The following is a 24,305-nucleotide window of genomic DNA, read 5'->3' on the forward strand; positions in this document are numbered from 1 at the left end:
CTGAAATAATATCATTTGTGCCAGTTTCTGACATAAGACCATAAGCCGACATAGATTTTAATATCAGTGCAAGGACATCCCAAAAGAAGTGGACAATCTTCTTGTGTGTCAAACACATGTATGAGGGTAATAGATGTCACATGTCACATGCCTCATGCCAACTGTCTGAGAAGGTATCATGTTTCACATACAGGGCAGCAGATAAGGCAGGGTTGGTGAGTAATGCAACGGAAAAGCTGTGTTACAGCACTGCAAAAAATCTTGTAATAGAGGCAATATCTGTGAAAAGGGAAGAAAAACTATCGGAACTGAAGTACTGTACAAGATAATTCCATCCCGTAGCAAACCCTGGCAGCATCAAAGCAAAGGTGCTGCACAGATCTGGTCAAGATAATGACAATGAGAATCAACTACTTCCAATGGTGGCATCAACTGGGCAGCATTTAGACACATATAGAGAGATTGGAGCATAGCTGGTTAGATGATAATGTCATTATACTAGAAAGGCAGAGTCATTACAATACTATATCTAGATTATGTATGAAAGGCCCAACCACATCTGTAAGTGCAGTGAATCCAAGAGCAGTCTCCAATGATGGCCGAACCCGGCGTGCCCAGAATTAAGTACTGGTAAGCCTGATGTGGAATTATTCAGACTTACACACAGTAGGTTTGTGGCAACCCACAATGGCTTCCAAATCGTGAAAGGAATCTGTTTTCCAAGTCTATTGTGGTTTCCCCGACTTTTTCATCTCGTGTCAGAGCGTCATAATCGTATACAGAGATCTTCAGATCTTTCTCCTGAGGTAAGAAGCAGCTCAGCTCATACATTCTGCAGGGACAAGGATTAGAACATGTAAATTAAAGAAAACATGTTTAGGTTACACAGACTGAAAGGGGTTTCCAAGACCAGGAATAGATTTAGATGGGAGATTGGGTTTTCTGCTCACGAAACTTCTAGATTTAGAAGATCTGCTCTACAGCCAAATGCAAGTTTACTGTATGATCCAAGAGTATAGACAAGCAGAAAAATATGGTAAATAGGTGGGGAAGAGAGATTATAACAACAATGAGAATATTCAGTGGAACCATACTGGCTGCCAGGAGGTCGTAATGAGTAATGTCTGCTCCTGATTTTTAGAAAGAGTAGCTTTAACTACATATTATAATATGGCTGCTTTCTTTTAGGAAAAGCACCATGCTTATCCATGAGGCGTGTCTGGTATAGCAGCTCAGCTGATCAAGTTGTAATACCTTGCACAACCTGTGGACAAGTGTGGCACTGTTACCAAAATGGCACTTTCTATAGGTCATTGTATTCCTGCTTCAGACAGAAAGTAAAGACTTCCTTCTCTGCATTCATTTTGCATAAAATACTATTAATATTGAGCGTATCCTTCCTGTTTTTTTTGGTCCAAATGCAGGAGAAAGTAATAAGGGAGCAGAGTTCTTATTAATAAATTAACAATTCTTGCCTATCCATGGGATAATTGATAAATGTCTGATCCATGGGGACCCCACCACTAACATCCCCAAGCCCCCAATCCAGAGGACTTTGAATGGAATGGTAGCCACACATGCACACAACTGCTCCATTCAATGTCTGTGGAGCGAATAGGTTTTGGTGGGATATCATGTATCTATCCTTTATACATGCAGAGTAAATGCAGGAGGCGGCAGAACAGGAAGTCAGTGTCATGCAGCTTTAGCCAATAGCAGCAGGGCAGGATGTGATGTCAGATGGAGGAAAAGGGGAGTCGTTTTAAGAACTGCTGCCATAGGCTACAGGATCAGAAAGCAGTATTGCCATCTTGCTAATAAATATCTCATCTAGCAAAACATTTCGATGTCGGCTGCATGATAGAGACCTTCAAACTATTCATTCATAGAAAATAACCACAATATCAATCTGTATTCTGATATTTACATTTCTAGTAACAGAGAAAAAGCATGAAGCCACATTGACTAGTAAAAGATCCTCTGACATACCTTCCGAAGACTGGATTCAGAGTGTTGGCTATGTAGTTATCGCGGTCCTCAATGACTTTCTTGCTCAAAGTAATTTTGATGTAAGGGTCACACTAGAAGTAAACACCACAATAAATGCAACATGTAATTTGGATACTTGGATGGAGACCAAACATGGGAGCAGTGGAGCACTTACCAGCCCATTAGCATCTTTGGGTTGAAGGTCTATTCCTCTGATGATATAGATACGGACAATGCATTCCTGACTACCGCTGTCCGGCAGCTCCCGGAATTGCCGAGGAGGGGCTTGGATGCCTGGATCATCGGGGAGAGGATATATACGGAAAGATCCCTGCAAGAAAGTCAACAATTGGTTGATTACTGCACCATCCAAAGGTTTAACATGAGCCTGTCATCATATTTGGTGGATAGATGACAAGGGTGGATTCTGGGGCGATCTCTGAATACATTTTTAGATGCTTTATGCTAAGCGGTAAGTGTTGGGCCATTACTTAGTAACAGAGGATAGGACAAGTGCAGGACACTAGTAACCCACCACACACTTACAGGGGTCCGACAGGGTCATTCACAGTCAGTAGAAGCAGGGGCATAGCTACAGAAAGATCGGTGGTGCTGATCACCGCGGGCTGCCAACAAGACACTTTATCTTGACCAAATTATTTAGTCCTTTCCCACAGTAAATCCCTGCGTTGGAACTATAAGGTAGTATGGACACTCACCTTAACCAGTTGGGTTGTTGCACAGGGAAGGAAAGGTTAAACTGTGGTCTAGACTGCACGTGTACGTTTAGTGTGCTAATGCTTCACAACTTGCCGTGTTAGAGTTTGTTATGGTGTATGGTATGTTATGGTGTATTTGCACTGTGTTGAATGATATACCTGTTGCATAAATTGGTGCAGGTCATTGCATGGGAAGTATTCTGGAACTAGATTCCTTATAAGCAAAACTAAAGTTTCTCCAGAGGACAAGTGCTGTTAGACTGGTTGCGGACAACCGTGGCCGTGTTCAGTGTGCCATCTGTGGATTTCACGGATATCTCACTGACCCCTTCATTGCAATGGGCCCGTACACACGACTGTGAATTTCATGGTCCCGTGTGTGGGCTGACAGTCCGGGCCTGCAAAATATTGCACAGGTCCGAATCCTGTCCTATTTGCAGCCCTTGCTTTTGTGGCTCCTATTCATTTAATGAAAGGAGCCACCGAAGTACAACATCCCTGGGTGCTTTTAATTCCCGGCCGGCCAATTGCTGCATGGTCGTCTGCAACCGGCCTTACTGTCCTGTGATGCAGCATGTGGACATCAGGCAATATCTCGGATACTCAGGGTGGGACATTATTTCCTATTTAGGGGCGAGATGACTGTCGGAGGAGCCAGTAGTCAGCACAACTGGGTAAGTTGGAAGAACCACAAGTTCTGCTCGCACTGATGCCAATATGTCAGCTTCTGCTTCAAACTGCTACACTCTCTCAGACAGCTGGAAAGCAGGATCCCAGGACCTATGGTGGAGGACGGAGCGAGGATCCCAGGACCTATGGTGGAGGACGGAGTATCCCCTGCCATAGTAGAAGCATGACGTTCACCCTCGTAGCCAGGAGGCCTGCACAAGTCTCTCTACACGTCTGTGAGAGTTATCCTTGTACCAGACCTGCCTTACGTCACCATCTAAGGTAACCACAAGTATCCACAGGATGAACCAATTGTCCAATGCATGTCCATTCCTTGCCAGTGGAGCTTGTGTTACCTGCAGGCGGTGGCTCTGTGAGGGACGGAGAAACAGCGTCTGCCGTGTGAGCGCCATACTGACTCGACTGACGTCCCGCTTCCTCCCACCAGTAATCAGACATATCCCATATAAAGGTAATCAATGTCTTTTGTGGGACAAACCCTTTCAATGAATTAAAATGAACTTAAATAATTAAAAAATCAATTATGATACAAGGGTTGTCCCACAAAAGAAACCTTCATGCAATATAAATAAGGTCTGATCACTGCATGTTCTAGATGCAGGACCCCCCTCCCCCCCCACTGTTCACTAGATTAGGGGTCCTAAACCCCACACACAGTCATACAGTGAGCAGGTGATAGGTATTCATTTTGGCACAACCCCTTTAAACAGAACAGGTCGCGGTGCATGGTAAAGGTTTGGGATCTGTACACACTTGCAATCATATAAGTGAAGATAAACATTACCTTAAACTCTCCAACTACCGAGGGATCCTCATTATCTTCGGACTTGCCTCGGTACAGCTTAAAAGTTTCACAAAAATCGATCAGGCCGTTAAACTCTGGCACCTCCTCCAGCTCACAGTCATATACCTGTAGTGCGAAGTATACAAGAACCACACTATTAACATGGGGCACGCAGTCACTTGCATGGTGTATACATACGTACAGAATATTAGTTACTACGCCAACCTATAGCATTCTTACCTTTAGGGTATCATAACCTTTCTGCATATATTGGCCGCATTTTTCATGTTCTCCAATCGAGGAGTAATATTTGCTCCACCAGTCGACAACTTCTTCCTCCTGTTGAGCAAAGAAATGGTTAAGAGAGATTCATCACCTGTCCATGTTTCCAGCTATCCTAAAGTATAGAATAAAACTAAAGGTATATGTCAATCCTAACCTTGAATAGTCAACATTACAAACTATTATTCAATAAAGAGCACCACCTAGTGGTCAAAAGGAATACTGCAGCTTTCAAAACACTATATAATAAAATTCATCTGCCCGGGATATCCTAAATAAATGTAAACTCTACTGAATGGTCAATAAGCCAAAGAAATACAGTCTTAATCGAGCAGATAATCTGTGACCTTCTGAAGGAATCCCCTCACTTACGGGATTAGCATATTGATATATTTGCTCGGAGATATAAGCAGCCAGGAAACTGTAGGCATTAGCAGCAGATAAGAATAACTTGGCCTGTCTTCCGCGACCATAATTCCCCCCTCAATTAAAGACACTTGAAATCTGGTTTACGCGGGATCGGGTGTCATTACGGTTTACTGAGCAAACACTGGAAAAATTATCAGGCCCACAGTACGGCGCGTCTGCCAGATATGAAACCGCTGGATAGAAAAGCCAGATTCGGTTTCCTCCGCATGAATATTAATCAGGAAAACTCTTAACCGGACACCTTGGGAAAAAAAAAGCTTCTCTGGTTTGCAGTATTTTGTGTTCTCGCTGCACATGACATGAGCCTAGCAACTTGGAAATACCGAAGAACACAATTTGTGGTAGGAATCTTAAAGGAGTTCTCCCAGAATCAACACTTGTCACCTATCGTGATTACGTCCAAGATGGGCACAGTCTTTAAGGACTGAAATTTCATCGACTTCTTAAGTTGACCACTGTTTGGAACGAATAAGAGTGGCCAAAAATAATGCAACTGGGATGAGAAAAACCCAAGAAATTGGGCCAGAGTGTTCCTAGATTTTATGGTCAACCTTGGCAGATATTTGTTCTAGGTAGGCCCCGCATAGGATAGAGGATAAGTGGGCGGTGGGACTCCCACCACCCAACTGGTTTTCCTATCCCCATTGCTAATTCCGCCTGACCGCACCCAGTCTGAACATAGGTGTGACCATGCTGGATTGGACACGTCCATGTTCTTATTCACTATGAGGGTAGCCGAACACTGTACTGAGCTATATCCAGCATCCTCATTTAAGTGAATGGGAACGCAGATGTGTCCCGTGAGGAGTACGCCTACATTCAGACTGAGAAAGGAAGGCCGAATACACCTCCCAAAGGAACGGCGAGGGCCCGGGGGTCAGGCCCCCATTGTTCAGCTATTCATCCTCTATCCTATGAGCTTGGCCTGTAGAAGAAAAGCAAAGAGCATGTAGCAGTGACTGGGTGATTGAAGGGTCTGATCTGGGGTCTATTTTTGAGGCATTGAGGTCTGGTATAGGGCACTGATCTTGAGTATGGTCTGCAATTTGGGTCTTGTCTGAGGTCTAAATATATAATGTAACATTAATAGGGTTGTCCACAAAAACAACTGTGTATTGTTGTATAATGTTAGATACTTTAGAATAATATACAGAGAGTAACTTTGCAACCTATTGTTTGTGTTTACAGCTCATATGCAGAGCTATGTGTCTCCACAACTACAGACTTCAGCAAAACCCAGCCGCACCTGATCCTGTAGTCACACTCCCATCTACCCATCACCTATTACTCACCAATGTGCAATAGCGAGAAGCAGGGGACAGTACCCTCCTGATCAGCAGTTTGAAGAAGCGCACCTTGAGTGTCACGTTCACTTCACAGGTCATGTGACGTCACATTAACCAGTCACATGGCCTGTTCGCAACTCCGTTCCATTCAAGAAAATGGGCTGAGCTGCAATACTAACGTACGGCACTGTGCTAGGTTACTAATGAAGAGGCCGCATTGGTCACCCATACTATTTAAACAGCTAGCCCAGGTGTCAGACTCCCACCAATCTTCAATTGAGGACAGCCATTATCAAGCCTGAAAACCCCCTTTAATCCCATGGGGCAGCTGTAGGTCAAAGGTCATTGTATAAATCGAGATTCTTACCTTTTCCGTAAGCTAGTTTAAGATCAGTCGGCAAAAATTTGAAAAAAAAAAAAAGAGAAAGAAAAATACATTAGAACATTATTGGAAATTTGGTTATATATAATGTAGCGTATAGTAAGAGGAGTCAACGTCACCGAGGGCACACAGATTATGAATTTAGTTTTCGCAGTTTATTACATACTAAAGGTGCTAGTCCGAATCATAATGATCATATTATGACTCGCAGGTATAGTACGAGCGACACACAGGACCCGTGATTTTTGTGTTGAATTTGATAAGTATTTGCATCTCGTATGTAATAAACGTGTAATTACAAAATTTAATAAAATAAAATCCATGTTCTTCAGAACCAGACCACAAAAACACACTTACCTTTCCCAATACAAAGAGTTACAGAAAATGTGAAATAAAAGGCCACAAATTACAGAAGAGTCTCCCGTATATCACTTAAAAAAACATTGCAGGCAATGGTTGGCACCTGAATTACTATATATTCATTCAGAAGTGATCTCAACTTAAAGTGAATCTCCACTTTATACGATTATGTGATTTTTAGATCCAAAATTCCGTGCCGATTAATTTCTTAATATGTATTTTCTAGCAATTAGAGCGCCATTATTCTGGTATCGAGCTCCTTATTCCCTGTATAGAGACATGATGGCTTCCTGCAGCTGCCACAAGAGGGAACTTGGGAATTTACTGCACCCTGCCTTATCACGGAGATCAATGCACAATAGTAAACGTTAGCTCCCTCAAGTGGTGGCTGAAGGTACCCATATCATCACACTCCAAGCAATTTTTGCTATTATCCTGCCCATAAGTACGGGGCATATGGTAATCTACATTGGGGTTTGTTCACTTGCGCTATGTTTCCTTTCAGATACTTGAAAAAGGTCCCCTGTATGGTCATGTGATCAGCGGACTGAGCTACTAATTCACACAGTGGCTGGAAGTTTCTCTTTCTATGCAAGTCTATGGCAGCCTTGCATAAAAAGGGGCTTCCGATCCCAATAATTTGCCATACCTACCAGCTGATCTGGTTTCCAGAAGCTACGTTGTAAGACAGCCACTCGCAGCTCTTCTCCTTATCAAGTAGAAGGGCCAGAGCTGTGGCCCTCCACTGCATAGTGGTTATTTTGGGGGTACTGCAGCTCTGCACCTATTACTTGACTAGAAGAGCTGCATCTGGCCCAATCCTTTGATTTAGCTGGGTAGGCAATGTGGAGTCTGGGTACTGGTGGTGGCCTATCCTGTGACGAAAAATGCTGCGGTCCTGACAATCCCTTTAAATCCATGTTCAGGATAGATTTTCATAAAATCATTGACTTCCAACTTTTGTGTGAATTGGTCAGTCTGCTGATCACATGACCATGCAGAGGACCTATTTGTAGGATCTAATGAAAGAAGCAAACATAGGGTGAATGAACCGGCCATACTGTACATTACTCTATGCCCTGTACTATAGATTATTACGGGTTATAGAAAAAACAGCCAGAGTAAAGCTTTAAGTCTATGTCTATAGGGAATTTGGAGCAAAGACAAAGCTTTGACCAATATACAGACATACTAAAAAATTAACCAACACAACAAAAAACCAATATGGCCTTCAAGGGAGGATATTTACTTTAAGTGGCCAGCCGATGTAAAGCCTACAATTTTTTTAAGTGATATATTTCATTGAACCATTGCAGAGATTTTGGAGAGATTGATCTGGATACCATGTCTTTCATTATATGATATGATATAAAGAATTTTGGTCTTTGTAGGTTTTAATCCAGTTTCTTAAAAATTCTCCCCAAAATCTCTTCCCCACAGACTCCCAAAGCAGTGGTCCTGAGGTACCCGGAGATCACCCATCAGTGCATCCATCTCGTGGCATACATACATGCACTGTGGTTGGAGAGGCCATTTTCCCGACTGCGGTGGACATGCTGCTTAACAGCTGGAAATTATATGCAATAAACTTGTGAAACTTTATATTAGAACATGAGAAAAATAAAAATTTAAAAAACACCAAAAAGTCAGAATGATATACTCCAAAAGTTCCTAAGGCTAAATTCACACCTGTTCCCGGTCTCTGTAAGCAGGACTCTTCTCTCTGGATTTTTTGGCCAGAAAACCCAGCAGACCCCATTATAGTCTATGCGGTCCGTGGGCTTCTGCGAGTAACCGCTTGGTCCCTAAGCGTTCCCGAAGATCGGAAACCCGAATGCAACCACATATAATATTTAAATACTCTAGGATACAAAAAAAAAAAAAAAAAAAAAAAAAAAAAGGTGCCATTTCTTCATGTAATAGCGCCACTGATGTCCATAGGTTATGTTTGTTATTGCAGCTTATCCTCATTGACTTAAAGGGCATCTTTCACTACCTCCAAGAAATCCAGTTCTTTGCATCCTTGAATAGGCGAGTCTCCACATATTGTGGAGCAGTTGGAATTTTCTCTGTATCTCCTGCCATTCCAAAGGAATCTGTGTTCGTTTCTGCACTATAGATGGTGTCAGGCAGGTGTAGGCAGACAGGGACCGCCCACCTGACAGTAGAGAGCATAATTGTGCTGAAAGGAACAGCACTGATTTCTCAGGAACGGAAGGGGCTAGAGAAAAAATTCCGACTGAGTTGGGATCAGTGGAGTGGCACTTATTAAACATTGCAAAGAGTTGGAGTTGGTAGAGGTAGTGAGAGTTCCCCTTTAAATGGAGATTGTCTGTAATACCACACATGGTCCAAGGACAGGAGTGGTGCTGTTTTATGAAACAGTCTATCAGATGTATTAGAAATGTCATAACATAAGTAACTATCATTACAGTATAGACATTGGTAATATTTTATCAAGCCTTAATAACTTTCTAGACTCAGAAGGTTAAAATAACAATAACTATAACTATATATATATATATATATATATATATATATATATATATATATATATATATATTTTTTCCGATTAACCCTTCTTCTGAATGGCATGAGTGAAGTGAATCATGATACATTTGGATTGCTGTCGGACCAGAGGATATCCACACTCGATCAGGCCAGTGACGGTACTTTTATTCAACACTTGGTCCATAGGCAGCTCAGTCCCATTCAAGTGAATGGAGTTTAACCACATCAGTCATTTCTATAGTTATTCTGATTTCCGATCAGAAATATCAAACAAATTAATTTTCACGATGCTACTTAATACTTACAGCAATAATATTAGTCAGGATACATAAACATGCAGAAAATTAGAAATGGTGCAGAGTAAAAGCTCATTTACCCCAGCACAATGCAGCTGCGGGGGTCATAGATATTCCCACTGAAGGCAGCCATACTGTATACTTCAGTGTCGATCAAGGGTTAAATATTTAGGGTTATATCTGGAAGGAGGAGAAACCTTGCAACCTGGAAATGCACATCATGAATATGTTTCCAATTCATGAACCCAACACCAACACAGAAGCCAGGCTCCATACATTTTAGGACCAAGCACTGTCCAAATATGGCCCACATATCCTCATACTATCGACTATACAGAGAGGAGGAGTATGTGATAATCACGGCCAGACAACGCCAAAGATATCAATGCTACTGATCCAACGCTAGGGTCACACTAGTATTGGAGTCTCCATGCGAGATTCAGTCCCATATTCCGCTTAAAATCAGCAGGGAGGACTTCTCTCTGCCATTTTTGGCAGAAACCCAGAGGACCCCATAGACTATAATAGGGTGTATAATGTGTAACCGGTTTTTAAGGAGATAGGGTTTCCATCTTTCAGGTCCCCAAGTGGACTCAAAGGATGGAAATTTGAACACTAGTGCGATCCTAGCGTTACAAGTATTTTTCTAGGAGCCTATAGTAAATATGGCTCCATTGGGATCACACCTTCAAAGACGGCTTGCAACATTAGCAGAATGGCTTGAGAGGCAATAGGAACCATGTATATCCTCATCAGACCAATGCAGTACCATGGCCATGTAGCCACAGGCTAATAAGACGGACATATGGAGAGTCGCATCCAGTTCTGTAGACCCTATCCGTTATTGTAGTCTTCAAGGAGCCCCACTCGAGCCTATCAAACAATACATTGGCTCCTAAGATACGGTTTTTCGTAAGTAATGACTGGATGCAAAAAAATTTTGTAGGCATAATATGTAATCCATTTTATAATCTTCACATACTCATGTCTATTACATTTTACAAAGATTACCTGGATTGCTCCATGTTTTCGAAGATCCACGAGAAGCCTTATATAAATAGTTTTATAAATATGGACACCCCTGACTGCAATGGGATCCATGGTGAGGGACCTGAGCACGTCCCATAGGTTCACCCTCCCCATAAACACAATGGAAAGGTTTTAGGGTTATATCACCCATCTGTACTGGATAAGATGAGACATAATGGAAATCGTAACCAGGGGGCAATTATTTATGTGACCCTCTCGAAGCCTCATACGCCTGCACTAAAATGTATTATAGGTTATATGGGAACTAAGCGCATAGACAAGCCCTTAAACCCATCAATAGGATATAGGATGACAGACTGACACAGAGGGACAGACACTTGTATACATTACTACCTTTTCTGGACTGCTTTTTTTGAGGTGAAACAGATCCCACTTGTGTTTCTGCTGTAGAAGAACGTCAGCAAGATGGTAAATATGTGAATGGTACATTACTTGGAGGAGTTACCTTCAGCAGTCTGTTTTAGTGATGCGGGATTTGTAAGATGGGGTTGGCGAGGGACCGTTAATATACACAGAGATACGTCAAGGAAGGTACACATAGGGAAAATGTATACTTGTAGGGTAACAAAGGCCTTATACGTAGTTATTACAGACAATGGGATTTCACCTACCACTGTGTCAGTCCTGAGGTTAAAACACAAGGACAGTCCTAGTGCTCAAAAACATGGTTGGCAGGTATGAGACAGGTTGGTGTTGGTAAAACATGGGGAAAACGCGTTATGGCGAACACTGGTGTAGACATTTGGTGCTCAGTAGCGAGGACGGCGACAGTGTGAGGTACAATAGACCTGCTCATGCACAGTTAATTTTGTAAGATACAATACCCAACATTGACAAAATGCAAGCAAACATGGAAGCTGAAGCACGGAAAGCTAAAACGGAGAACGTATTACCTGGGTTGCCAGTAAAGGTTTAGTATCTTCTACATCTATGACGACATCACGAGGAGCGGAAGACAGGAGCGCCACTGAAAGAGACACCAGAGGAGTGTTATGAAGACAACCCTTGTCCATATGTTCTTTATATACGTAGATATATGCACATTATAGAGGATACGTACCACACTTAGGACTCTCTGTATAAGGCAGAACACCGGGTTACGTCGCACATATGGCTAGTGTTGGACTAAGGTCCCTTGGGTTCACCAGATCAAATTACTCTGGGTCCAATCTAGTAACCCCAAGGAAATAGACCGTAGTACCTTCAAACTCGCCAGTCTTCTCCTTTAGTGTGTTATTGCCTGGTCGCAGTAAAGTATCCTCTTGTATTCTGGTGGGCTTATCCAACACTACATGTGGCCACCATTCCATTCCATTTTAGTAGTCCTTATATTTCATGAACTACCGTTTATCTGAATGCTGCCCATGTAATCTTACATTGGGTTCCAGGGTATTTTGCCTAGGCCATAGTTTCACTGGAAAACTCAACTATTTTAAAAGGGTGTTATGAGTGGGACCCGGGACAATCAGGGGCCACATTCTGTATGAAAAAACCTGCTTAAAGGGTATTTACAAAGTCATAAATATGTAACACTTAGCCACAGGATAGATGAGAAACCCCAATGATTACAACTATAGGGGTCTATAATCGTCTGGAGGCTGCATCGATCACTAGTATGGAGGACCCAAGTCCACAAGAAAGGTAATAAATATTCGTTTTCATGGGGCCATTAGTATATGAGCCCCTCGTCCATTTTTCATCCACAATAGCAAAACCGTAGCGATGAGGAGGTTGCATAGCACATCAATCAAGCATGGGCTCCAGTTCTTCACATAAACTCTATGGGAGTTACCCCAAAAGCCAAGTGACCAATGCTACATACAAAATCTTTTCCACCATGGTTGTGCTGATGAGAACTAATGGGGGACTGAAGACCCCTCTGCATTGTGTAGTGACACAGGGCACTATCTAATATAAAGCCGCCCCTGCAATATGGAAATATTGTGACCTCATTTTAATAAATACATTTATCAGTACTTCGTGTCTGTACCTTTTAATTCAGCCGCATCATCCATTCTTGCAGCATATGGGTCACAACGGAAGTGCTCAAGTGTGTCGATGGTACATTGGCCCACCACTGGCTTCCTTCCAAAGGGCCGATGGTCAATCACTTTAATGATAATAGGGGGCACATACATTTCTTCTTTAGGCAGAAGCTACAAAAAGAAAAAAATTAGACAAATAATAGATATATAGTATTTGGTTACTGGAATGAATACACACATTACAATACAGCCTCAGTTTCCTCTAAATCCTGATTTTAGCAGGACAATCCCACCAAATGGACCATAGAGGGGTCGGGTTAATTAATTGTGGCCCAAAAATAGGATCCTAGGGTAGGAATTACATGTTCCGGTTTGGGTCATATTTTTAATGACGTTGACTTGCGACTACCATGTGTATATAGTGTATATAGACTCACCACTTTCATGAAGAGAACAGAACTTGAGAAGTTGGGCGTCTTCTTGAGGTTCTTGATAACTGCAGACTGAACTATTTCTCCGCCACACTCCACGATGAGGCTGGGCGACGTGACCGATGCCATTTGGTAGTTCTTCATGTTACGTAATCCCCATGTGAGGATCTATTATGCATGAGAGATTTAGGAAAAGTAAGGGGTAATACATAATAGGAAGGTAAGATACAAAGGCTGATATCTGTACGGGATAAGAAACGAACATCAAGCCAAATACATTGAAGAAACACCTACCTCGATGGCAGTGAGCTGCACCACTGGTCGGATGCCCTGAGGTACCATGTATAGTTTGGGAGCCCGCTGGGATGGCAGTATTGGAAGGTTTGAACCATCCTAAAGAAGCAGAAATGTATATACATTGCATTGATAAAGAAAAGCTGGACTATCAAGTGACTTCTACAGCTTCAAAGAGAAAGGTCGGACCTGACAGCAGGAAAAAGAAGTAACCTCACATGACACTGCAATGCGGGTGGCATGGATAGAACATGATAGTAGATAAAAACCAGTGGGAATAGTGACATCCCCTTTAAGATACATTAGTCATTTATATATTTACATACACCACCGTATACTGTAGGCTCAGTCGGACACAAATACAATTCGATTTCATCACATATGAATACATATAATATATTATATACAGTATAAGACCTTGTCCCGCAGAATGAGCTCGGCTGCCACCAGGATGTCTCCGCAGTTTTTCCCCTCATTCATCACAGGATACCAGAGCAGTTTCGGGGTGATGTCTATTCCAGGATTCAACTTTACTAAAGGCGAGCATATGCTTCTGCCTAAGAACTCATCCTTCCCCTGAAAAAAGCAACGTAGAAATATAAAACCCTTCTGATACAACCAAGCACCACTAGAAAGCTGCTGGTATATCGCTATAAGAATACGCTTACCACTTGGTCACTGTCAAATATTTCAATGACCACATTGGGCGGGTTCTGCGCTACTGCTAGTGGATCTCCATGGATTTCAACTTCATTGAAGATTAGTGTTTGGTCCCATGTCGGGTTCAGGGTACAATGAATGGTCTCTGTGGTTTTACTGCGGTGAAGGAATGATACATGTGCATAGGGGTCTAAAGGGAGACACAAACAATCTGGGTTAATAGGTGTGTAAGTGAAAACCCCTGAATCTGCATTGTAACCTATGTGGATGATGTTTTAGAACTGCATTACTTTAAGTGAGACCAACCACTCAGACTAGGACTGAGCTAACTTTATGGGGTCCTTGACTTAGGACCTTCTTTTAGGTTAGAGATCCCAGGAAAAGACACAAAGCTGGAGTTTCTTGTCAGGCTGACAAACGGTTAGCTCAAAGTCAGTGCACGTGTCATTGTGCCGTCAGAAGATGGGCCATAGCCCTGCTCACTTATATGAAACTTTATGTGCATAACAGGCTATAAGGATTATTTTAGACGGACCTTATAGCTACGATCCAGCCTATGAGCCACAGTCCAGGTTGGACACTCTTTTTGTAACCTGCACTCTGCAGAATGGGCATTGCAGAGACTTTTATGGTGTTTTGTGAGAGACATGAAGCACAGTTTTGTAGAAGACTGTCCCAGAAAGAGACACTGACTGATCTCAGGGATACTATTGTGCAGCTTCAGCTCCAGCCTTGTGGTGTTCCTAAGAACTGTGCCTCCATTGCATGGATGATGAGCTGTGTGCCATTCAACACGGTCTCCTGACTACTCTATCCCGCATTTACCATGAAGGGCACTCCAACCACCATCAGGCTGAGGAAGGCTTACCACAGTGACATGTCTCAGGTAATAATACCACCACCATCACACACTACAGGCCTCATTCATTACTGTACAAGTCCTGAGGAGTATAAGAAGGTTGCTTAGGCTGACTACAGCCACTGTGAACAACTACTATTCCCATCCTCCCCGCCCTCCTCTACTGGGTTACTACAAAAGGAAACTGTAGAAATCACTTACTTGCATGACATCAAGGAGTCCATGTCTATAACACCCTAACTTGTGTGACCAGGTCTAACATATTTTCGGCCAGATCATTAAAAGCTTTCCTCAAGAATCTAATAAGCACCAGAGGAGGATGAAAAACTCCGAGACTACTAGGAGATGAAGAAAGAAAGGAGGTGACGAAAAGGAGGCTATGATAGGATACGTGAGGCAGGGGCAGGATAGGGGAATCGGGGACAGGATAGGGGAGTCGGGGGCAGGACAGGGGAGGCAGGATAAGGGAATCGGGGACAGGGGAGGTGGGGGCTGGACAGGGGAGGCAGGAGCAGGATAGGGGAATCAGGGACAGGATAGGGGAGTCAGGGGCAGGACAGGGGATCCGGGGACAGTACAGTAGAGGCAGGGGCTGGACAGAGAAGGCAGGGGCTGGACAGGGGAATCGGGACAGGATAGGGGAGGCAGGGGCAGGATAGGGGAGGCAGGGGCAGGATAGGGGAATCTGGGACAGGACAGGGGAGGCAGGGGCTGGACAGGGGAATCGGGGACAGGATAGGGGAGTCAGGGTCAGGACAGGGGATTCGGGGACAGGACAAGAGAGGCAGGGGTTGGACAGGGGAGGCAGGGGCTGGACAGGGGAGTCAGGGTCAGGACAGGGGATTCGGGGACAGGACAAGAGAGGCAGGGGCTGGACAGGGGAGGCAGGGGCTGGACAGGGGAGGCAGGGGCTGGACAGGGGAGGCAGGGGCTGGACAGGGAAGGCAGGGGCTGGACAGGGAAGGCAGGGGCTGGACAGGGAAGGCAGGGGTTGGGCAAGGGAGGCAGGGGCAGGATAGGGGAGGGAGGGGCTGGACAAGGTATGCAGGGGCAGCATAGGGGAATTGGGGACAGGACAGGGGAGGGGAGGCAGGGGCTGGACAAGGGATGCAGGGGCAGGATAGGGGAATCGGGGACAGGACAGGGGATGCAGGGGCAGGATAGGGGAGGCAGAGGCAGGAAAAAAATAAGACGATATGAGGGAAATAGAATAATAATCAGATACTGCATCCTCAATCAGAAATTCTCTAAAGTCTGACGGAGATGTAACTTTAAACTCTAGGGCCCCAGTGCAAAATAAGTAATAGGCCATTTGTCTTATATCATTTATAATGCCGGAGACTTTTCATGTCACATACAGGCATTTGCACCCCAACCCCCAGACCCCAGGACAGGTGTGTATCTGGTACGTCTACAGTCTTACCAGAGAAGCTGTCTTTATCCATGGGTATGAGATTTCGAGCTTGATATAAGTAGCAGCGAAGATGATAATTGTAGGTTCCTATGAAACAAGCAAGATATTATAACTCTAACGTGAGATGTATTTTATGAAGCAGTCTGCATTATAAGTTCTTACCCTAACAAATGTCCTAGTCCCATAGACCCCAGCTCTGGACCCACCAAGGTAACAATACTGCACATAATATGAGAATTTATGGAGTTGCATCAGCCTGGGTACACATTCGGCTGCATGTATAATGTATACATGTGAAAGGTTTACTGTTCAGATAGCTGACAATTTGGGTTGTGGGTACAGACTGTATGGTTGTATGAACACTGTATTACACATCCACTTACGATCACGTAAATCGCAAGACACAATGGGAGTGTTTGCCCCAAAGATATTGGTTGCAGACTCTTTCCCCTTGCTAGAGCTCTTCTTCTCCTCTTCTTCCATAGTAGTATCAGAGCCCTACAAACAGACGACACAGAATATTTTACATGGACGAACGTTTCATAAAATACAAGACTATTTAACATACATACATTCTGTATAAAGTGAGAAGTGGTAAACTGATAAATTCATACATTACTACATGCAGTAAAAGTAATGATGTTTATATTGTGCCACCTAGTGGTCAAGTTTAAGAAAAGTTATTACATGTATTTTTATGACATACATGGCATTATAACTGTATGTTATATTATGAATGACATTTTGCAGAAAAAAAACTAAATCGCCACCATATCCATCTATATATGGTATGCGCCATTTGTTCATGCTTACAAGAGCTCCCTCCAGTCTGAAGATGGCAGAAGCGCCAACACTGTCAGCAGGAGCCATCTTCCTTCTCCAGCGTCTGCGGCGGAAAGTATCAGAACTGCGCTCTTTCAAGTGAAATTTCCACCCTATGAGGGAAGCATATTCCCAGCCCTCATGTTCCTCTTTGAAAGACATTGCCTGTGAAACACCAGAAAGCAACGTATGAATACATATATACAAATCGCTCCGTACAGTCATTTTTTTTTGCTTTTGTCCCATAGCACCAGCTAAAACTTCTTAGAGACACCTTGGTATAAAAAGTAGGACATGTGCTCCCTCTAGTGGACACACGCTAGTATTTCTTTAGTGTTCACCAGCAAAATTGTAGGTGAAAACTTTGTACCTTGTACGCATTACTTTATATTTTCTTTGCTGTATGTTTGTATCTTTTGGAAAAAAAAACCCAATACAATGTTATTTACAAATAAACATTGTGAAAGTTTTATGAAAAGTTATCAGGGTGGAGCCAATGGTACAGCTCCTACAAGGGCACCATAATATGGCAGCATGTACAAGGCCTCAGACCTATGAACAAGGTTCCATTAGAACGGTAATGGCCGATGTGTTCAATCTCATCCTCCATGATACATCTCTGGCTCTAGACGCATAGAAAGAATACTACTAATATTATGTGGACATGTAAATTCATTCACCTTTTTAGCAGTGGCGTTTGGATCCTTCTTCCTCTTCCTCACCAGTCTCCGGCGGCGGTGAGTGTGGTACATCTTCTCAGCGGCGACCCAGGATTTGGGTTTAGTGTCTGGGGGAATTTTAATTCCATATTCCCAACCTGGAATGTAAAATGGTAGATATATAAGACAAAGACACAAAAAAAACCCCAAAGACAAATAGTGGACTGTCCCACCAGAGGATCCTCCGATGGGCCCTATAACATAATAATGGTCCAGCAGAAGACACACAATTTGAAGGGTACCATCATCTATATACAAAGGGGTTGTTGGAGAACCATTATATCAAGTGGGGCCCTGTCAGTAGTCTGTTGCCTGACCCTCGTCTAGGATTGTTTCTGTTTTGTAGATTGTGAGCCCCATATAGGGATCACAATGTACTTTTTTTTTTCCTATCAGTATGTCTTTGTAGAATGGGAGGAAATCCACGCACACATGGGGAGAACATACAAACTCCTTGCAGATGTTGTTCCTGGTGGGATTCAAACCCAGGACTCCAGCACTGCAAGGCTGCAGTGCTAACCACTGAGTCACCGCGTTGCCCCATAGGATTGTTTCTGTTCTAAGGCCCTGATAGTAGTCTGCTACCTGGCTCTTGACTTGAACAAGGCCCCTCTGGGCTCTGTGAAACGGGCCCATGTGCACACACAACAACAGGTTTCAGGCAGAAGACACTGCAAATTGATCATTAGTGCCCCAGCAGGGTGATTGAGAAGATGGGGCCCAGGAAGGATATAGATTGGCCTCACCTTGCACCTAGTTATCATCTCAGCTGCTATAGCTGTTTATAGAATACATATATATATATATATATATATATATATATATATATATATATATATATAAAAAAAAGGTTAATTTCTTAAAACATAAACCCAGTATGTTACTCTGCGTATTACACTGATGTATAGCCTTGCTGTGATGCTGTATGAGGAGTACCTGTAAGAAGGACAATGAGTAAATGGTCCCTGTGGGTCGGGGGCAAACTGGGGGCCAGTTCAAGTCTAGCCATTACTCTGTATATCGGTCCAAAGAGTATGCTTGCCAACTCTACCAAAATGTCCATCATGCTCCTGAAAAATAGGTGTACCTCCTGGATGAGATGGCAAGGTATTAGGAGAACTATAAATTTTACTTTCGTGGCACCAGGATGCTACATCATTAAAAGGCTGCCCTGGCGCCCCAAATACACATTTTTAAGGGGCAGTGCAGAGTGATGTAAGGGGGTATGACTGCAAAAAGGGGGCAGAGTTTGCAAGGAAAAAGGCATGGATTCAGCCAGAGGATACTGCCCTCTAGAGGACGATTACTATAGGTTGGTAAGTATGTGATGTAGAGATTGGTTTGTGAGTTGTCGCCATTAAATAATACAGATTTAGTTTAATATGTCCGTCTACGTATGACCATAACCATTGGGGCACAGCTTCCCTACAACATGCTACGAGACATCGGACCAATGGTTTCAGCCTGTGCAGCTCTACGATTGCTGTGAATTTACCAGTTCCAGCATTCAATGGCGGGCAGGTACTAGGGTCACATCTATAGCGTGCATTAGATAATAGTCATATATAACATACCCTTCTCATCCACAGCCCGATTTATATCATAGATCCAGGCATCGTCTTCCCATACCCAACCATATGGGCATTCAAACTCCCCGGGAGAACAGCTTTTATCTCCATTCTGGAAAAAAACAAAACGTACCTATATTGAGCAATCTATGAGCATTAGTTGTAAAATATGTAAAAACAATTGCAATGGTAAAGACGGCCATGACATCTTACTTCTGATTTTCTAAACTAACATGGAATACAATTGGTCGCGATGATCAACAGCTCCACGTCTAAGTGGAGAAAGTCAGAACCTATGGATTTATTCACAGAGCCCCAGGCTAAGGCTGGGTTCACACTACCGCCACAGTCTGCCCCAGGGTGTCCATCATAAACCCTGGGGAAACAGGATAGGGGACGGCTTGCCGATGGTCAGCTTTTGATTGTAGTATTTTTTTGGTTGCTGGAAATAAAATTCTCCTATTTTAGGAGGCATAGGTCTGGCCTCCCTGTCTGCACCACCTAGGAGCTTTGGTAGATTTCAGCTGTCACCTATATAGTCTATAGCGCTACGTAACACAACCGCTCCGACTCCTCACCACATCAGTGTACGGCTCATCAGATTGTTTCCAGTCACCACCAGGATATCGGCTCTCGTTCTGGAACACTTCATCAGTAAACTCGGTGTGACCAGCGTCCGCTTCAGTCAGTAGACTGTAGGAAAACAGAGCAAGTGATTAATGGAAAGCTTTGTATGTTACACATGACAGCCAGAACCCTGGATACAATAAGGATATGTTCACACTGGGGAAGTTGCACCTCAGAAACACCACCAAAGTTTGTCCTTTATCTGGCTCCCTTTGTGTTCACTGTTTTATCTTATTTTAATATCCCACTGGATTGTTAAAGTGGATTCTGCGGCGGATTCTGCCACAGAACCTGCGATGTGAGACCCCTCTGCTGGTTACCCCCATTCATCTGAGGGTAATTCGCAAGTAAAAGCCTTAAGCCGGAAAGTGGCGATAAACTTGAGGTGGAAGTCGGCCTCAAATTCCCCTTCAGTTTCCACTGTGTGAACTTACCCTAAGGTATCATGCACATGACAGAGCGTGCAGACCGAGGTTCTTCCAATGCTCCGTTGCGATGATTATAGTTCTATTATGTTATGTGACATCGGAACGGAAAACTATACTATGTTATACGAGTCCCCTTATGGGCGAGGTGGTAGCTGCGGCCACAATAGTGATGCCAGTGCTTATGGACCCCTTAAGGCTCTTAGGTTCAGGTGCAGCTGCACACTCTGAAGTTACAGCCCTGATAGATGAAGATAAAACTGAAATCATGGAAATCTGAGTTAAGAATAACCCTTTAAGTTCCAAGATTTTAAAGGTCTACTAATGGACTACTACAATATTGATAACTGATACTGATACACAGATCCTCCGTATTCTTTCTTAGTAACAATAGAATAAATTTTTACCTCGTTTCTGGATCTACGGTCCAGTCTCCTTCCCATTGCCAGCCCTTAGGTGGGAGGAAACTCTCCTGTTTCAACTTGATCGATCCTGTGACATCAGAAAACTTTGGACGGTTCAGTAGACCTGTGGTTCCCCATTTCCCGAACATCAGAGCTTGGTTTTCATACTGATAAAAAAAAAAAAATTACATAATAAAATTCTTGCAAAATACTCAGGAGAACTTACGACCTTTACTGGACATTCACTAAGAAGCTAGACCAAATAGTAACAACCAATATAGTTTCTCCTCTAACTTCAGATTTCAAACTCGGCCGGGTAAATGGAATGGGACGCGCATAGAAAACATTTGAAGTTGGCCATGCTCGCTCCCTACTCCAAGCCAATGTCTTCCTACTCTGCCAGTTTCAGAAGTGGGTCACAGCTCCTCGTCTGTTTGAGACCCCCTGCTTTAAACCATAGAATCAATATGTTGGTCTTACCATCTCGGCGTAGACACTGAAGACCCCTTCTGCATAGCTGTTAAATTTCTTCTCAACGGCCGACAGCCCCATCCATATGTTGACTCGCAACTGAACAGGAATTTTTACACCTTTGTTTTTATCCAATGGGTACTACAAAAAAGAAAATTGCAACGTGAGACATTTCAGTAGTGCAGCTTACACAGCGGTTATCCATCATCGGTCAAGCACCTTGAAAAATTACCGCCATGGAACCCAACACGAAAAAGGAGAAAGAACTCAGAACACCAAGTCTATATATGTTTAGGGTTGTAATCTGTTTATGCTTAGGGGGTCTGCGACTATTAGAGGGTCTGTAATTATTTCATGGTGTGATTAAAAAAATAAATTAGGTTTGCAATATATTGGGGCCATGATCTATATAAATGGGTGGGGTATATGTTGTCATATCAGTTATTTCATTATATCATCACTATTTCCTACCTGCATGAAGATTGTCTGAGTCTTTCCACAGAATTTACCGCAGGCTTCTTCACTGGTGGTTGAGAAGAGCACTTGGTGGGCAGGGACGCGGGCATACGCCAGTCTCTTCTCTGCTCGAATCATCCAGATGATGATATCCGGCATACTGTTCTGAGGCTAAAAAGAAAACAAGACAGAGAACGTTAACTCTGATCGTGGGCAAGAAATTGGTGTAAATTGGACGGTACCCACAAGAGATCACAAGCTCGGTCACTGTGTTGTAATAGTAAGCCACTGAGCACCATCTATTACTATTACATCACAGAGTGGAAAGGGGTTTTAAAGGGATGGACAACATGGTCCAGACAACTGGTATCCGTGGTCTGCCTGTTGTGGACCCCCACCCCTTCCCAACTGCGACCCCTATAACTATGCCACTGTGTGCATGTGTCACAGCGTCTATGTGTGCGCACATGTCATAGCACGTGCCACAATGTGTCTACCTCTATATGTGTACATGTATCACAAAGCATGTGTGTGTGGCCATGTACTATGCAAATGGACATAAATACTTTTTTTTTTTTTAAATCTCTGCACATCACTTACCTCTTCAGAAATTTGTTGTAGTCTTTCAAGCCAGTCCTCTATTTCTGTCAGTGTGGACTTTACATCAGTTGCTTCCCCCCTCATCCGCACGGCTGCCTCCCCGATCAGTTTAAGAGAAGTCTGTCTGAGATTATAAAGCTGCATGTCCAGCATGGTCACATGGTTCTTCCCTTCCAGAGAAGGCAGCGGTTTCCTAAACATTATTCAAACAGAGTGAAATTTCCACAGATGCCTATAAGTCACATGATAACTCACAGAAATCAGGACATGGCTGAATTCATGCAATCATACCAGATGGCCATGTAATCTCCATATAAGACTTCCATTCTCTATTCAGGACATTTGCAGTGGATAGGAGAGAATCCATCCATTGTCAGATAAGAGAAAGTACAAGCAAAGGGGAAAAAAGGAGAAAGATAAATAGATGTACAGAATGATTACTAGTCATTAGGTGTGAGAGAGAGAGAGATAGGGGCGAGAGGGAGAGACAGATAGGTGTGAGAGAAAGAGGGATAGGAGAGAGAGATAGGGGCGAGAGGGAGAGAGGCAGAGATAGGCGTGAGAGAGAGGGGGATAGGAGAGAGGGAGGGAGAGAGAGAGAGAGAGAGGGAGAGATAGGCATGCGAGAGAGAGAGAGAGGGATAGGAGAGAGAGAGAGATAGGTGTGTGTGAGAGAGATAGGTGTGAGAGAGGGATAGGAGAGAGAGAGACAGATAGGCATGAGAGAGAGAGGGGTATAGGAGAGAGAGAGAGAGAGAGAGATAGGTGTGAGAGAGAGATAGGTGTGAGAGAGGGATAGGAGAGAGAGAGAGAGACAGAGACAGGCGTGAGAGAGAGAGAGGAGGATAGGAGAGAGAGGAAGGGAGGGACAGAGATAGGCGTGAGAGAGATAGGGGCGAGAGGGAGAGAGGCAGAGATAGGCGTGAGAGAGAGGGGGATAGGAGAGAGGGAGGGAGAGAGAGGGAGAGATAGGCATGCGAGAGAGAGAGAGAGGGATAGGAGAGAGAGAGAGATAGGTGTGTGTGAGAGAGAGATAGGTGTGAGAGAGAGGGATAGGAGAGAGACAGATAGGCATGAGAGAGAGAGGGGTATAGGAGAGAGAGAGAGAGAGAGAGAGAGAGAGAGATAGGTGTGAGAGAGAGATAGGTGTGAGAGAGGGATAGGAGAGAGAGAGAGAGAGAGACAGAGACAGGCGTGAGAGAGAGGGGGATAGGAGAGAGAGGGAGGGAGAGAGATATAGGGGCGAGAGGGAGAGAGAGAGAGATAGGCGTGAGAGAGAGGGGGATAGGAGAGAGAGAGATAGGGGCGAAAGGGAGAGAGAAAGAGATAGCCGTGAGAGAGAGGGATAGGAGAGAGAGACAGATAGGTGTGAGAGAGAGGGATAGGAGAGAGAGAGACAGAGATAGGCGTGAGAGAGAGGGGTATAGGAGAGAGAGACAGAGACAGGCGTGAGAGAGAGAGGGGGATAGGAGAGAGAGGGGGATAGGAGAGAGAGGAAGGGAGGGACAGAGATAGGCGTGAGAGAGAGGGGCGAGGGAGAGAGACAGATAGGCATGAGAGAGGGAAAGAGAGAGAGAGGGAGAGAGGGTGAGAGAGATAGGGGCGAGAGGGAGAGAGACAGAAATAGGTGTGTGAGAGAGAGAGGGATAGGAGAGAGACAGATAGGTGTGAGAGAGGGATAGGAGAGAGAGAGAGAGAGATAGAGGCGAGAGGGAGAGAGACAGAGATAGGTGTGAGAGAGGGATAGGAGAGAGAGAGGGATAGGAGAGAGAGAGAGAGAGAGAGAGAGAGA

At 43.8% G+C, this 24,305-nt stretch overlaps 1 protein-coding gene across 3 annotated transcripts in view; it reads right to left on the minus strand.

The window, feature by feature from the left end:
• The window catches only part of MYOF (myoferlin), a 105,421-nt gene that overhangs the window by 12,525 nt on the left and 68,591 nt on the right, over nt 1–24,305 (minus strand). For all 3 annotated transcript variants that reach the window (XM_075257659.1, XM_075257658.1, XM_075257660.1), the window contains 22 exons: nt 22,514–22,706; nt 21,929–22,084; nt 21,467–21,598; nt 20,990–21,153; nt 20,109–20,223; nt 19,537–19,642; nt 17,924–18,060; nt 17,235–17,408; nt 16,805–16,919; nt 16,431–16,508; nt 14,157–14,338; nt 13,906–14,064; nt 13,489–13,587; nt 13,201–13,362; nt 12,769–12,934; nt 11,672–11,745; nt 6,547–6,558; nt 4,423–4,521; nt 4,183–4,308; nt 2,165–2,320; nt 1,990–2,081; nt 662–832 (listed from right to left, as the gene is read on the minus strand). In XM_075257659.1, coding sequence (XP_075113760.1) covers nt 662–832; nt 1,990–2,081; nt 2,165–2,320; nt 4,183–4,308; nt 4,423–4,521; nt 6,547–6,558; nt 11,672–11,745; nt 12,769–12,934; nt 13,201–13,362; nt 13,489–13,587; nt 13,906–14,064; nt 14,157–14,338; nt 16,431–16,508; nt 16,805–16,919; nt 17,235–17,408; nt 17,924–18,060; nt 19,537–19,642; nt 20,109–20,223; nt 20,990–21,153; nt 21,467–21,598; nt 21,929–22,084; nt 22,514–22,706 — 2,868 coding nt within the window. The remainder of the gene's footprint in view (nt 1–661; nt 833–1,989; nt 2,082–2,164; nt 2,321–4,182; nt 4,309–4,422; nt 4,522–6,546; nt 6,559–11,671; nt 11,746–12,768; nt 12,935–13,200; nt 13,363–13,488; nt 13,588–13,905; nt 14,065–14,156; nt 14,339–16,430; nt 16,509–16,804; nt 16,920–17,234; nt 17,409–17,923; nt 18,061–19,536; nt 19,643–20,108; nt 20,224–20,989; nt 21,154–21,466; nt 21,599–21,928; nt 22,085–22,513; nt 22,707–24,305) is intronic.

This window comes from Leptodactylus fuscus, chromosome 10, assembly GCF_031893055.1.
Source record: "Leptodactylus fuscus isolate aLepFus1 chromosome 10, aLepFus1.hap2, whole genome shotgun sequence".
Classification (NCBI taxonomy): Eukaryota; Metazoa; Chordata; class Amphibia; order Anura; family Leptodactylidae; genus Leptodactylus; species Leptodactylus fuscus.